Here is a 16,540-nt window from a genome sequence, read left to right on the forward strand (position 1 = left end):
CATGGACTTGTAGCTCGAAGCTCCAACGGTATGTGAATAACTGACTAAACTCTTTAGTCACAGGATCCACCATCCGTTAACTACCAGGCACTCTACTAAAGACCGACAGCTGAACTCTCCTTACTACAGATATATCATGTGTCCATCTTAACCAATCAGCAGTCCGACAACCCTTCACAGATCGCTCCTAAGTACAGCTGGGCCAGTAACCGTTATGCCCCTATAGTTACATCTGTCTCCTTAAGTACCACTGATCTCTCTAATGAACATAAGTCATAGTCCTACTATGACTGAGTCTTCTCTTCCAAAGAGAAGCTGTGACCAATATGTTCAAGCCCCAGAATCAGCTCTTAAGGGAGCAATCTCTCAACTTATCCCTACTTCGGGAAAGAAGTGAATTCCATCTTGTGGATTGAGTTCCCAACACCCAGATCAGACAAGTCCCCAAAAAGGTAGGCATGTTGAGTTGGCAATCTAGCCACTCTCACCTATACTAATCAAAGGACCACCCTCAAAGGCAGGAGTTCCCAAAACAACTTAGGATTGAGGTCGTGTCACCTATGGTCATTTAGGTGAGATGTAAGTCTCTAGTATCAACGATGTTATATACAGAGTCTAGTCATCTCGTGGTCTAGGTCTTATACAAACTCTTATTATAGGACACCCTCGCTTCACGTCTTCACATGAATGGTCAAGATCTACCATCTATAATAGTTTACAATACTTGTAAACCTCTACAAAACGGGTTGTATCCGTAATGTAATCAGGATCAGGTATCCTACCTTAATCCTTATACAACAGAGCAATTTAGGTTATCACTTAAGGCATGATCCACTTGTATATCACATATACATGCTTAAGTTCACATAAGATAACCAAGGAGCTTTGTTTATTGGATATGAGTAAATGCCAAAATTAAATAACACTTATTTTATTCATTGAACAATGTGTATCTTTACAAAACAACGAGACTTCGGGAGAATTAGGACACCAATCCCAACACGGTGTTATATAATAAAACGTTAACACTTCTTGGTCAGGTCTTATACAAACTTCTTGTATAGGACGCCCCCGCTCGTATGTTTCCCATACGAATGATCAAGATCAGACCATATGTGACTAGTCACAACACTTGTAACTATTCCACAAAGCGGGCCGCATCCGTAGTGTTATCGGGATAAGGTTTCCCTTCTATATCCATATACTACAGATCATTTTCGTTATCACTTAAGACATGATCCACTTGTATGTCACCACATACATACTTATGTTACATAAAGACAACCAGAGATTTTAGTTTATTGGTTTGTGGTAAAGCAAATAAAACATCTAAATGTGCAAAGTCAAGAAGTGAAACAAATATCACATATTATACATCACAAACGTTCGTACAAACTATTTATAAACTACAGGACACAAGACTTTAGAGCATCAACCCCAACACGAACATCCCCCGCAGCGACTCCATGATCTCACATGCTGAGACCATAAGCTCGTGCTTCTTGGCCAACACGTCATTAATACTGGCCAAGATATAGGCTCAGGCCTTCTCATTCACTCGTGTTCGACGCTCATAAGCCTCCCAAACATTTCGAGCAGCGTTAGGAGGTAGAATAGGAGGACATCCCTCTATAAGGGCGAACATGAGATCCTCGATGATTAGTATAGTCGTGATCATATGTTTCCAACTAGCGTAATTATCGCCATTTAGCTTATCGACGCTAAGCAAAGCAATTGTTGTTGTAGTCATTTTAAAAACTGTTGCTAAAAAACGAACAAACTTTTATAAGTCTATGCTTAAACCACAGTTTAAAACAATTAGTTTTAGCAAAATAGTTACCAAATACCCTAAATGATAAGACTTCTATTTCGCAATGGTGCCCCAACGAGGCAGGACAAACGTCACCGGTGTGGTGATCAGATGCCCCTTCACTGGGATGAGACATTCTCAACCATTAGGCAGAACCAACTCTTGGAACTGCACCTAACAGTCACCATTTGTTCAGTCTAAAATTGTTAACCCTTAACAATTCCACGCAAAACTGCCATCCTATAGGAGGACACTCCCAGGGTGCCTCGAGGTGATGCACAGAACTTTATCCAACCTAATGAGAGAGACCATGGGATATGTTGTCGCACGTCCCGCTCCCACTTACTATGAACATTCTCTCCATCCACCTTGATATTGACCTATCTAAACACCATCCTTTAGGGGGACACTCCCAGGGTGCCACAAGGTCGAGGATAGATCTCACGATGTGGATAATAAAGGGGAAAACGCGAGAGGTTTAAATGAAGCATCAGATGCCCCAAGTATCTTCCACTGAATGTTCTACCTAGGGGTTCATTAACTTAGACAGGCCGACTACTGATTTTAATCTAAGTCTGTTTAATCCGCTCAAAAACAACTTTTGTCTTTGAAATTAAACAAGTTCAAGTAGTCACACTAAACTCTTTAATGGGCTATCCTCAATCTTGCATGAATCAAATCTATCTAATTCACCTTTCCAGGTAGGTTCCCAAGTAGGGGTGTTCTGTTTCCATCACCTTAAATACCCCAGCCTATACAGAACCCGCCTTAGAGAAAAGTCCTTTATAGATAGATTTGCTACACTTTAAAATTTTATTATTCAATTTAATCCTATTAAACTAATTAAAAGATTAAAGCCTAAGGTTGCTAATCATATTAGAACTGTGATCTTAGGTCTATCTCCACAAAGTTTTAAAACACTTTTAAAACCATGATTCAAACCTAAGTTGGCATGCATGTCTTTCTTATAGATTTTAGTTCTAATTTCCTTATAACCTTTACAAAAGAAACAATTAAAACTACATTGCCACACAATTAGGTATTTATAACACTTATAAATTTAACCTATGTGTCATGCTTCATGTAATGTCCATTCATTACTATACATAACTCTTACATACAAGTAATGAACCAAGCAAACATGCTCCATACACCCTTATACTATAACACTTATAATATAAAGATGATGCATGTCAATGCTTTATGCATGCATAAATATAACTCTTATATTATATGATGCATGAGCATGCTCTTACATAATTTAAATCATGCTTCTCTAAATCATAACACTTATAATAAAGAGATGATGCATGACCAATGCATATCCTAATGTGGGATTTCCTCTATATGGCATACCATATGACATATAAATATACATACATCCTATGTACATTCACAAATATTAATGGACCGGGATGAACCACCTAAAAAAACGAAATTAAAAACTCTATCTATTACATTTTCCATCGAGAAAACCGATTCACAAACGAACCGGGTCTTGAACCGCTGGGTGAAGTTCCCATCATTTAGTAAATGAGTCCAGGTATACGATCGTTTAGCTACGATCGAGTACAAATAACAATGCAATGAAGCATGAGGTACCGATCGTTTAGCGCACAAGACAAAAGCACACAAGTTCTAAACGATCGTTTAGACGACAACGTAGCTGCGAAGCACGATCGTCTAGATGATCACTTAACAAGCGCTTAAGTAAACAATTTACCCCGCGATCGTATAGTCATGAACTAAGTGATAAAGCTTGATGAGCTACAAGATTGTCTAGTGCGCACGCGCTAACCTGCTCCCGAGTATCTGATACTTTACGATCTTCTACCCCATTGTTTACACGACCCGACCAACATTTGGTCTTCTTCATCCTCGAAGAACAGTAACCTTTGTTATGAAGCTTCTTCAAGAACGCTCATAGACTCAAACAACTTTGACATTACAGACTCAATAGTAGTTAATATGCCCAAAAACGCAGGGGCCCTTACAATTAACCTCAAATGTAAAAGAATTTAAACAATCCAGAGGCTTCATCCCAGAAACTTCATTAATCCCACATTCACAAACTATTTAACGCTTAAACAGAGAGCAGACATGTTTTTACCCACCAATAAAGTAAATGCAATTCTTTGCATCAATGAATTTGGAATATCAGAACCTAGCTCTGATATCAATTGAATGAACTCTTATCAAAGAGTACCTCTGAGCGGAAGCAGATCGTTCAAATTCATTGCGACAGAATTACTGCATTTACAATCTAACAGGACAGATATGCAATATATAACAAATTACCAGCATGCTTTCGAACTTAAATAACAAGAGAGCAAGAAACATACCAATTGAAGAACTCCTCTTCATCAAAATCTCGCTCTCATCCAATAGACTGCTCCTCTCGCTCTCGCTGAAACGTCTAAGCAAATCGTTCACCAAATCACTGTCATCTACCCACGAATGGACTCTGATAACTTGTAGAAATACAAGTTATTTATACTGTTTTATTTAAATATTGCTGCCAATAGGAAGAAAAATTGCGTCGATTGTATAGAAATTGGTTAAGAAATGCGAGAATTATAAATTGTCGTCAATACACCCACTGACACCATTGCGATGGTAGAAAAGGATGTTTCTGTTCTGTTTTGTAGGAAATCAAATCACCGTATGCGTTCATGGTTCAAGATAAACTGAACAACGCATCTACGTTGCATTGCGCCCATCATTCAGGAATGAATAGACGATCAACGCAATGACGGCGCATGCGACAGTCGATTTAGAGCTTAACTCAACCAAGCAGTAATAAAAAATAACACCGCATGCGAGCAAACGATCAAAGGTGTAAAGGGCAACAACGCATTTGCGGAGGAGTCTGATGAATGTACAGCTGACCATTGTGCATTTCTGACGGGATTGATTGCATAACAGAAGGAATATTCACTCCACCATTTTCGGAACTGCCATAACAATAAAATAGGGACCACAAGTCAGAGAGTCAAGCCTTCATCTATAAATAGCCTCGGAGAATTCACCAAAAAAGATGCTTGAATACATAGAGAATTGTATATACTAATCTTAGAGAGAGACTGGTTGAGCGACTAATCAGAGTAGAACCAGGAAGAATTAAGAGACAAGGCCGAAAGGTGAGTCTCCGGGCAAGAATCATTCCTATCCCCACCGTGAAGCTCTGTACGAGTCACTTCTACCGGACGAGCAAGCCTGAGAGGGAAGCTTTTCTCTTCATCCACTCCACACGCCGGCAAGTAAATCATCCGTCCAGATCTGTGTCAAGATGTTGACACTCTTCTGTATTTGTTTCTATCTCTTATCATCAATTGTATTCATCTTTTTAGTCTATCATTCACACCATGTATCAGACGCTTAATTCTACAATTAATTGTTATGATTATTTCCATCTCCATCTTTCTGTCTATTTCGGTTCATCCATAATTCACTTTCTCCATGATATTTTTTTAATCCCTTGGATAATTAGCATGAATTAAGCAAGTAATGAATTGGGTTAAGGAAATAATTATGTTTAGTCAAAGCATGCTAGACGGCATCTTCACTTGTGAGAGTAGAAGTGAAGATGTCATTCTGCCTATCAAAAGAGGTTTAGAAGAATGTGTTAACTAAAGCGAGAAGTACTTCCAGAGATGGAAGCAACCTTGCGTTCATTAGGTTCATCGCTGTTTCACCATAGAGATATAGGAATGCGACCGTTCACCGAGAGGTGTACGCTAAGGGAAAGCGGAACCTTAGTTATATCTTTGACACAATTGACAAACTTGTGATGTTTGTACTAATTATTCCTTCACATTTCTGATTCATACATAAAGATTTGTCATCGCATACCACGATCCTTTGTATAAACTTCACAATCAGTCTCAAACTCAGCATCATGTATATCATGTATCTTGTATCTTGCATCACGTTAACTTAGGTTTATTTTTATCACACTTTATTTTATTAACACAATTTTAGTTTATCTGCATAATTTTACTTTACCGTAATTTATTTTCCTGTATAAACACACAACTTCATTAATTGTAAAAACACCGGTCGCATATATCACAAATGTAACATATTAACGAAAAAAATCCCTATGTTTGACCTCGGATCTCTCCGAGAAACTTGCGTTGGAATTATACTTGGTTTCAGCGCAAGAAAATTTATGACAACGCATTACTCCATAGCATACTATAAGCATATAGTTAAGAACACATACATCTAGAAGTAGTATCGCATAAAATGTGCATGAGCAATAACATAGCATAAGATAAATTTTGCGTTACAGACTCCACACAAACACAACAATGGGGAGGACACCACCATTTAGAACCTTGGTATTCTTAGTGTGAGAATCCAGGAGGTGTAAGCTCTATTGGATTTGGTAGATGGAAAGAGAAATTGAAGATCGTATACCACGACCAAGCAAGTGGGAGAAGGTTGATGTCTATCATATAGACGATGTTTGATCGTTTAGGAAGCGGTACACGATCGTTTAGTAAATAGGTCGCAATTGTATAGACGATCGTTTAGTAAACACTCGGGCGCGCGATCGTTTTGGAAAAAAGCTAGACTATAGTTTAGCAAATTCTATGCGATCGTTTAGAAAAAGGAGCGCATGTATACAATCGTGTAGAAACGTTGAGCTATCATGTAGGCTCTCAGTTTGCTATGCGATAGGCAGTATACAACTCGTGAGCGAATTCTCTAATCTCTTGCAAAATGAAAACGATTTTCATTTTATTCTTCAGTTACAAAAACTACAAGCAACCTCCCACTATTACACGGTTATGGAGAAAATGATGGCACAATTATCTCATAATTGTCCAATTAAAAACAATAAATATAATCATATTATATTCATTAACCTATGGTTTAATATCACATCAAATGCAACATATGAACTATAGTATTTTCTCCTCCACTAGATATAAATCATATCTATATCATTTTCCTCCAAATAATGTATCATATACATAAAGTCAATCATATCATATATAATCGAACTCTCTCTTGTGAATTTGAACACATCAAACTGACCCAAAAACTGATTCTCAACTTGAATCCATTGAGCTACCAAGGGGACTTTATGGACCTATGACTCGAAGCTCCAACGGTATATGAATAGCTGACTAAACTCTTTAGCCATGAGATCCACCATCTGTTAACTGCCATGCATTCCACTAAAGACCGACAACTGAACTCTTCTCACCACAGATATATTTCTGTATCCATCAGATATAACCAATCAACAGTACGATAACCCTTCACAGATGCTCGTAAGTACAGCCGGGCCAGTTATCGTTTTGCCCCTATAGTTACATCTAACTCCTTAAGTACCACTAATCCGTCTAATGAACAATACAACATAGTCCTACTATGTATGGACACCTCTCGAGCCATGAGAAGGCGCCACATCGTTCAAGCCTCAAGATCAGCCCTTAAGGGAGCGATCTATCTACTTACCCCTGCTTCGGAGAAGGAGTGAATTCCATCTTGTATAGTTGAGTTCCTAGCTCCCAAATCAGACGAATCCCCAAAGTGGTAAGTTTGAGTCGACTATCTGGTCATTCGCACCCATGCAAATCAAAAGACCGCTGCAGGAGTTCTCGACTCACTCAGGATTGAGGTCATACTACCTGGTCATCCTATTGAAATGAAATTTCTATCATGAATGACGTTATATAATGAGACTATAACACTTCGTGGTCCGGTCATATACCAATTCCTTTATATAGGATGCCCTCGCTCGCATGTCCCCACATGAATGATCAAGATCAGACCATCTATAGCAAGTCACAACACTTGTAACTATTCTACAAAACGGGTCGCATCCGTAGCGTTACTGGGATAAGGTTTCCCTCCCATATCCATATACTACAGACCATTTTAGTTATCACTTAAGACATGATCCACTTGTATGTCTCCACATACATGCTTAAGTTACAAACGACAACTAGGGATATTAGTTTATTGGTTTATGGTAAAACAAATAAAACATCTAATGTTCATAGACAACAAGTGAAGAAAATATCATATATTATAAATCACAAGCGTTTGTTCAAAACTTTGTTTACAAACTACAGGACACAAGAGTTTAAGGCATCATCCCCAACAAGAACTCAGTTACACAAGATGGAATTCACTCCTTCCCTGAAGCAGGGGTAAGTAGATAGATTGCTCTCTTAAGGGCTGATTCTAGGGCTTGAACATAGTGGCCACGACTTCTGTTTGGAAGAGATGACTCAGTCATAGTAAGACTATGACTTATGTTCATTAGAGAGATCAGTGGTACTTGAGGAGTTAGATGTAACTACAGAGAAAAACGGTTATTGGCCCAGCTGTACTTACGAGCGGACTGTGAAGGGTTATCACACTATTGATTGGTTGATATCGACACATAATATTCTGTAGTAAGGAGAGTTCAGTTGTCGATCTTTATGAAGTGCTTGGTAGTTAACGGATGGTGGATCCCATGACTAAAGAGTTTAGTCAGTTATTCACGTACCATTGGAGCTTCGAGCTACAGGTCCATAAGGTCCTCTTGGTAGCTCAATGGATTCAAGTTGAAAATAAGTTCTTCGTGTTGATTTGAAGTGTTCAAATTGATAAGAGGTAATTTGATTATATAAGATATGATCGATATGGTGTATGAGACACATCAAGTAGAGGATTATTGTAAATGAGATTTACATTAAGGACCATGAAATAGAAAAAGAACTATGGTTTATAAGTTTCATGATATGAAATATTAAAACTATAGGTTATAAATATAGTATGGTAAGTTGGTTATCATATATATTTATAGTAATATTAATTATTGGATAATTATCTCTTTTTCTCTAATAACCAATTGAGCGGGAGGTCATTGGTAGTTTCATGGTAACCATGAGATAAAAAGGAAAAATGTTTTCTTAAATGTAGATGATGAGTGAGATTTTCTATTCTCGGAAAGACTTACGGTGGCTTTCAAGTGAATAAGATTTACTAAACGACAATTGAATAAGAGACTATATGATCATGGAGTGACACTATACGATAGTTCACTCAGCTGGCCGATTAGCTAAACAATCGCATAGCTTTTGTTAAACGATTGAGTATCGTCTATACGATAGACTTTGTCATCTCCCACTTGCTCAATCGTTTACACGATTGTTCTTCCTCCATTCTCTGCCTCTAACCAATTCCACATATAGCCCACATTTTTGGATTCTCACATAAAGAATACCAAGGTAGCCACTGTGGTGGTGTCATACTCAACTCGACGTAGTCGATGTTTTTAGAGGTCGTTCGCTGTGTATGCGGCGTTCATGTTGCATTTGCTGTGTTCATAATCTTGGAGATCATTGTGTTCATGGTCGCATTGATCGTGCAGTGTAGTAGTTGTAATGTTCGAGCATTCGTGATTGTTGTGTTGCTGATTGTACGAGCGTTCATGATCAAGGGAGATTGAAGATGAGTCTTCAAAGGTATGTGTAATTCTTCCCTTGATCTTAGTAAAGCATGCTGTAATTTTGTGTTGTGCATAGCCTGTATGTTTCCGTTTCTTGATTGTAATCGTTAATTGTCAAATACAAATGGAATTTGGAATGATCATTCTGCTGCTCATGGAAATCTTCATATTTGATTTCCTTCACTTATAACATAACACTTATATTATGATGCATGAACATGCGAATTTAATCATGCATCCATAAAATATAACCCTTATATTAGTCGGGAGATCCTCTCCATGAGCAGCAAATGATCCCGACGCATTGTAAGGGTTAATTATGATCCATAAAATTAATCCTTATACTTAATTATCAGTAGAATGATCCTCTCCGAGAGTTTAGTCAGGAAAAATCCGATGGGAGAGGATCTCCCGACGCATAAAACAGGCCATCAGGAGTTGTTCTAGAATTCCCGATGCCCTATTCTATGTATCAGGAGTTCTAAAACAACTCTCGACGGTCTGTTTTATACGTCAAGAGTTCTATAAACTCCCGACGCACTGTTTTATGTGTCAGGAGTTCTAGAAACTCCCGACACGCTGTTCTAAAACTCTCGACGGCTTGTTTTATTCATCGAGAGTTATGGGAACTCCCGACCGCTAAAATATATGTGAGGAGTTCCTTCATTAGTTGAATATTGTCTTTTAAATTTTTTTTATTTTATAATTTGTATTTTTTTAAAATTTGATCTGAATAACCTGTAAAGCATCATTAACCAACTCAAACAGATTTACATAATAAATAAAACAAAGAAAACGAAGTTCATACTATAACAAATAAATGAAAACTTACAAGATCCTACCATAAAACAAAGTCGATACTAAATAAAAGAAATTTGTTTTCAGAAATACATGGAAGAAATAAAATGAAAACAACGTCAATAAATACAGAAAAGAAAACAATGTCTAGAACACAGCATCTTGAACAATCCTCCAACCTCATCTGCGAACAATATCCTATAATAAAACAAAAGCATTCAAATGCCATAATCTTTAAACATCCACAATACATTCAAACTTCATTAACAAAAATATCCACAAATGTCATAATCGTCCAACCTCATCTCCGAACGATTATAACCCACGAACACCCCCCCATAACATGTTCAAACTTTATAAACATCCATAAACACACAAAAACTTCAAATGCAATGGCAGAATGAGCAAAACGAGTATAATCAAACTCTACCCACCCCCACGACATTCTCGACACTCATAAACATTAAAAAAAAAATACACGAAAACCTACAAGTTCAACTCCAAAACGATTATAACCGAACTCTACCCACCCCCACAACATATTCAAACTTCACAAATAAGAACGAACACACATAAAACTCAAACTTTCTCCCCAAAACAATCTAAACCAAACTCAACCCACCCTCCACAACACATTCGAACTTCATAAACATTCATAAACACATAAAAACTCTAAGTTCAACGACAAAACAAGCAAAACGAGTATAATCAAACTCTACCACCCCCCACGAAAAACATGAAACTTCTCATAAACATCAAAAAAACACACAAAAACCTACAAATTCAACTCCAAAACGATTATAACCGAACTCTACCCATCCCCACAACGTATTCAAACTTCATAAACAAGAATGAACATACATAAAACTCAAACTTTCTCCCCAAAACAATCTAAACCAAACTCGACCCACCCCCCACAACACATTTGAACTTCATAAACATTCATAAATACACAAAAACTCCAAGTTCAATGACAAAACGAGCAAAACGAGTATAATCAAACTCTACCACCCCCACGAAAAACATGAAACTTCTCATAAACATCAAAAAACACACAAAAACCTACAAATTTAACTTCAAAACGATTATAACCGAACTCTACTCACCCCCATAACATATTCAAACTTCATAAACAAGAACGAGCACACATAAAACTTAAAATTTCTCCCAAAAACAATCTAAACCAAACTCGACCCAACCCCCATGACACATTCGAACTTAATAAATATTCATAAACACACAATAACGACAAATGACAAAAAACACACATCAAAATCCTGGTATTTGACTACCATAAATACAAGATAGCCAATAATTCTTTATCATAAAGCTACTAAGACATAACTACTTTGCTACCATAACTGCAAGATAGCAACATATTAGATAACTAAATATGAAGTAATTATACCTAATTTGATGGCCCTCCTCTCTGTGATCGTATCATATCTTCAATTATTTTTTTATTTCTTCCATTTGTCTTACATGATCCTCTTTCATTTATTTTTAAAATTTCTTCAAGTTCCTTAATCCTCGATTGAGACTGTTCGAAATTGGCTCTCAATTCCCTCACCCCCCCCTCCTTGAGTAGATGATGAACTTGATGAGGTGCTACCCCTTCTTGACTTAGGTTTAGGGCCCCAACCTAGGCCTTTTGAATAAAGACTTACATTTCACCAGGATGACTATAAGTGATATGACCTGAATCCTGAGTGAGTCGTGAACTCCTACCTATGAAGGCGGTCTTTTAATTTGTATAGGTGAGAGTGGTCAGATCACCGACTCAATAAGCCTACCATTTTGAAGATTTATCTTATTAGGGAGCTGGGAACATAGCTACACAAAACAAAATTCACTCCTTCCCTAATGTCGGGGCAAGTAGATAAATTGTCCCCTAAGGGTGATTCCACTGCTTGAACAATGTGGTGTCACACCCTCTCCTGGCCCGAGAGCGGTTTGGTCATAGTTGATTAATTTAATTAAAGAGTTTAATTAATTAATCTCGTATCATTTGAGCTTCTAATCTGTAGGTCACTCTACTAGCTCGCTAAGGATAAAATAAGGAATATTTAGTTTTGGAAGAATTTGAATAGTTCAAATTATAAGGGAATTTAAGTTAATTGTATATGATACAACTAATACATTGTATATGATACAATTAATATAATGTATATAGATACATTATACTATAAAGTTAATTTTGAATGAAATTCAAAACTAAACTATATAATATGAGAGAATATTGTATTTGAATAAGATTTAAATATTAAATTTAATTTATTTTGAAAAAAATATATAAATTTAATATGAATGAAATACATATCAAAATTATAAGTTAAATTTAATATGAACGAGATTCATATTAAAATTATAAATTAAAACTAATGTGAATGTGATACAAATTAAAATTATAGGTTATGATATAGAAATATATTTGAATTAAAATGTAATATTAATTAAATAAAATTAATGAATAATTATTTAATTTAATTTAATTTAATTTAATTTAAATAATCACATAACTCCCCTAAACTTAGGGGGGAGTTAATGTGAGTGGGAGGGGAGTTAAATCCTTCACTTAATATGCATAATTGTTATGCATTTATTTTTTTGAAATAAAGAGTTGTAACCATAATATTAAAACTATGGGTTAAAATTAATGTGAATGTAATATTAATTAAATAAAATGTTCTAAATATATTTGGAATAAATTCATATATACTTGAAGTAAACCTCGTATATACACATAAAAAACGAGAAACAAATGAAAATGAAGATTTGTAACCATAATTTTACATAAATGTAATCTACCAAAATTGGGGATTCTAAATTTTAAGTCAACATCTGAAATATATATATATATATATATATATATATATATATATATATTAATAACTCAAGTTGAATGCGAATGTTGAATATCCATAAGATAATATAAGGAATAACCCACCATGGGACAAAAAAAGAAATGAGATTATGACTGTAAACTAAAGGAAACTCAAACATAATTAACATATCTTATTCCTTAATTTTGAGGATATTAGTTAGTAAATAAAATAAGAAATCAATAAATGAGAATCCATAATTAATTATAATATACAGTATAATTAATGATTATTTTAAAATTAAATCTCTTACTAACTAATATTAGATACAATTTGAATTTTTTAAAAATTTTAATTATAAAAGAATACAAAAAATTAATATGAGAGAAAGTATATCATAAAGTTAAAATTGTCCAAAAAATACGTAAAAATCTAGTTATGAAATACAATTAAAGTTTAGATATTTGTAGAACATTGCATGTGAAGTAGAACATTCCTCTAAATCTTTCTATTTTTTTAAAAAATGAAATTTGTAAAATATAAATAGATTGTTACAATTTCTTATTTTTGAATCCACCTTCAACGACTATTACAGATAACTCCTATAATTTGTCTAAATTATGACTTTTTAAGTATCCGTCTAAAATATCACCAAAATGGGTCTCTATCTTACAAAAATTTCAATGAAAATATAAATATGTATGAACAAATAGTAAAAACAAAATATTAAAAAAGAAATTAATAAAAACATATTCTATATATTCTAAATAAGTTAAAATATTTATTATATGGGTTTATTATTTATATTATATCCACAACGTTTCTTTATTTATTTATTTTTATTTTGTTGCTTATTTTTCCTAGTATATATTAGAAATGTCACATCCAACCCATCAAAATATAGAATTAAATGGAAGTATCAACCTGTCTCCAAAAATTTAATACCTTACCCGATCTTGATTTATTTATTTCGTCTTCAATTTTATTTTAGTCCGTTTCAATTGATTTGATTGGTTTCTGTAATGCAGTCAATTCAGAAGAACGCATTAACTGTTTCACCGTTTAAGAACACTCCAAAGGTTAAAATTCAAAATCAGCAAATCATATGAACAGATTTTTCGATTATGAGTAATTTCTATAGCAAAGCAAAATCTAAACTATTTAATGATGGATTGAATCACTTGATCTCCCTTCAATCTCTCTAAACTCACTCAGAAAATTCATTAAAATCTTGAACGATTTGGAATTTCTTCATTTTTCAAGCATTAATTGAAGTGAAATAGATGGAGAATGATATTGATTACAACTCAGAAGTTTCAACCAAAGCATGAAGAAGATCATAATGAGGTATTACATCGATTTCTTTTTCTACCTTTGAAATCCAAAGAAGATGAAGGAAGAAGAGGAAAATTAGGGCAAATTGGAAGCAGCGAACGATTTCAAAAACCTGTTACGAATCCTGCAGAATCCAATGAGGAGTTTTCGCCAACAGATTCTTCTCCATCGCCAATTTCAAATTCCTGAAACAATTATTGAAACGGATGAACCTGGAGTTTCTGGAAATCGAGAAATAGCTTCGAGTTTTGAGATCGGAACTTACCGGAAATTGTGCATCGGTGAAAATTTTCTCTCGCTCTTTCTCTCTAAGACTCCGAATCGGAGAAATCCTCTGATTCAATTCATCAAATATCAGCAAACATATAACAAATAAACACGAATCGAACTTCAAATTCACAAAACAGAGCGTTTAATCGTTTACCATACAGTACGATCTGAGTTCCTTTAATCTGAATAACCTATCGACTTCCATCTCCAGATCTCTCTGCTCCTGACTTCTCTGCAACAGCTCCTTCATCCGTAACTCCAAAACCAAATCCCTCTCTCTCAACATCTGCTCCGTTCGTTCACCATCCAATCTCAATCTCTCGAGCTTCCTCTTAACCGCATTCAATTCATCCGCCAGGGACGAATCACAGGACTCAATACTCGCCGTTGTTGTGGTTGCTGTCGCGTGAATCGGCGGATGATTCTCCTTGTTGGCGTCGCCAGAGAGGGAGATCTGGATCCGTTCCGGCTTGGATTTGATGAATTTGGCGACGGATGGACCAGAATTTGGGAGCGAATTCTTCGGTTGGAGTGGGCGGCGGCCGGACTTGAGAGGAAGATCCTGAGGAGTGGCTAAAGGATGGTGGAGAGTCTGCATATTGGTGGAGATGGAGAATTGGTTTGAAAGAGAAGAAATGGAATCATAGAAAAAGAGAAGAAAGGGCTTTCAGAAGGATTTGGAATTTTGTGTTTTTAGGGTTTGAATTTGAAAGTATACAGGCGCCAACGGCTACTTTATTTAATAATAACTTATGTTTGTTGTATTACTTACTTTAACTTAGACAATCACAAAAACTGCCCACCTGCTCGGGTCGGGGTTGGGGTCGGGTTACGTCCCTCGCTACTATTAAGGTTCGGAACTTTTGTTTAAAATTTAGACAATCGAGAGAAATATGAGAATCGAATAAATATAATAACAATCAATTAAAATATGTCATGTGGCCGTTTTTTTTAAATGATTATTTTTATACCTTTTTTTACTATGTATAAAAAAAATTGTATAGTCAAACTAAACATATCTCAATTGGCATCCGATTGTACTAAAAACCACAAGATTCGTGATTTGAACATCTCTATCCCAATTGTACTCAATTGACATCTATTGATTTACATTTATCGAAAAAGTCTAAATTTAAATTAATACGATAATTTGTTATTTGAAATTTTAATTAATACAACTTAAAAATTGAAGAAGGTAAATTGATATATGCACTTAATTTTATATTTCATTCAACTTAAAAGGATCATATTCTTTAAAATGTTGCTAGAATATGTAATATATATTCAATTAAAATCCACTAGTTGGCTTAAAAGGGAATATGCTCTGTTGCTAGCCAGTGAACAGCTGAACATCACATTTAAATAATTTAAAGAGATTATTCTAAATATGTCACATTCAAATCAGTTTTGAAGTTTCAAATAATTTAATATAATTAAATTCAAACTAAAGAAAAGTGGAGGGTAAAAGAGGAATAAAAAAAGAACCCAAAGGTCTCGTCTCACCAAGGATCTCACTTTTACCTGTTCATGGCTTCATTGCACTTTTAAGTTCATACATCTTTTATTAATTCTTTAAATTAAATCCTTAAATGTTCCATTTTAATTCTTCAGTTTTACAATAAAAGACTATTTTAATAGACCGAACACGAACAAAACTAAACTGACATAAGTCATACATTCTCGACCATAAAGTTAAATATTTAATAGAAATCTATTGTAACCAATCTTTTATTCCTTTAAACTTAAGATAGTGTCAAGTTTCAAAACAAGCATAAGATTTTATAATATCAATCAATAATAAATTTGAATTGGTTTGAATTTGATTGGATTGGTTGAATTTTCAAATCATCGAATTTTTTTAACAATCCTAACACCAACCATTAACACATCACGAGCGCATGAAAAGCGTATAAAAGCAAGATCTAATTAGTTGAGCATAAAAGGCAATAGATTTTTTTTATAGAAGAAATCCCACATTGCTAAAGTTATAATTGAGCTAATGTTTATTATGCAGCTGCGAACGGCCCGAGGCTGGGGCAATGAAGT

General features: G+C 35.1%; 1 protein-coding gene across 1 annotated transcript; it reads right to left on the reverse strand.

Moving 5' to 3' along the window:
- Positions 1–14,108: 14,108 nt before the first annotated feature.
- Positions 14,109–15,187, reverse strand: LOC120074285 (myelin transcription factor). Its single transcript, XM_039027365.2, has 3 exons — positions 14,649–15,187; positions 14,490–14,558; positions 14,109–14,409 (listed from the first exon to the last, which is right to left on the reverse strand). Exons 1-3 carry the CDS (start codon positions 15,090–15,092, stop codon positions 14,329–14,331), a joined length of 594 nt encoding a protein of 197 aa, XP_038883293.1. The 5' UTR covers positions 15,093–15,187; the 3' UTR covers positions 14,109–14,328.
- Positions 15,188–16,540: the final 1,353 nt, after the last annotated feature.

The sequence above is a fragment of the Benincasa hispida genome, chromosome 3 (assembly GCF_027475165.1).
Source record: "Benincasa hispida cultivar pf3 chromosome 3, pf3_genome.v1.1, whole genome shotgun sequence".
Classification (NCBI taxonomy): domain Eukaryota; kingdom Viridiplantae; phylum Streptophyta; class Magnoliopsida; order Cucurbitales; family Cucurbitaceae; genus Benincasa; species Benincasa hispida.

Bases quoted from the DNA above. Each gene is read 5' to 3' on its own strand.
- LOC120074285 (XM_039027365.2), bottom strand. From the start codon at position 15,092: ATGCAGACTCTCCACCATCCTTTAGCCACTCCTCAGGATCTTCCTCTC. The intron at 14,559-14,648 runs GTAAACGATTAA...GAATTGAATCAG, and splicing joins AACTCAGATCGTACTGTATG to AGGATTTCTCCGATTCGGAG. The intron at 14,410-14,489 runs GTAAGTTCCGAT...TAATTGTTTCAG, and splicing joins TCACCGATGCACAATTTCCG to GAATTTGAAATTGGCGATGG.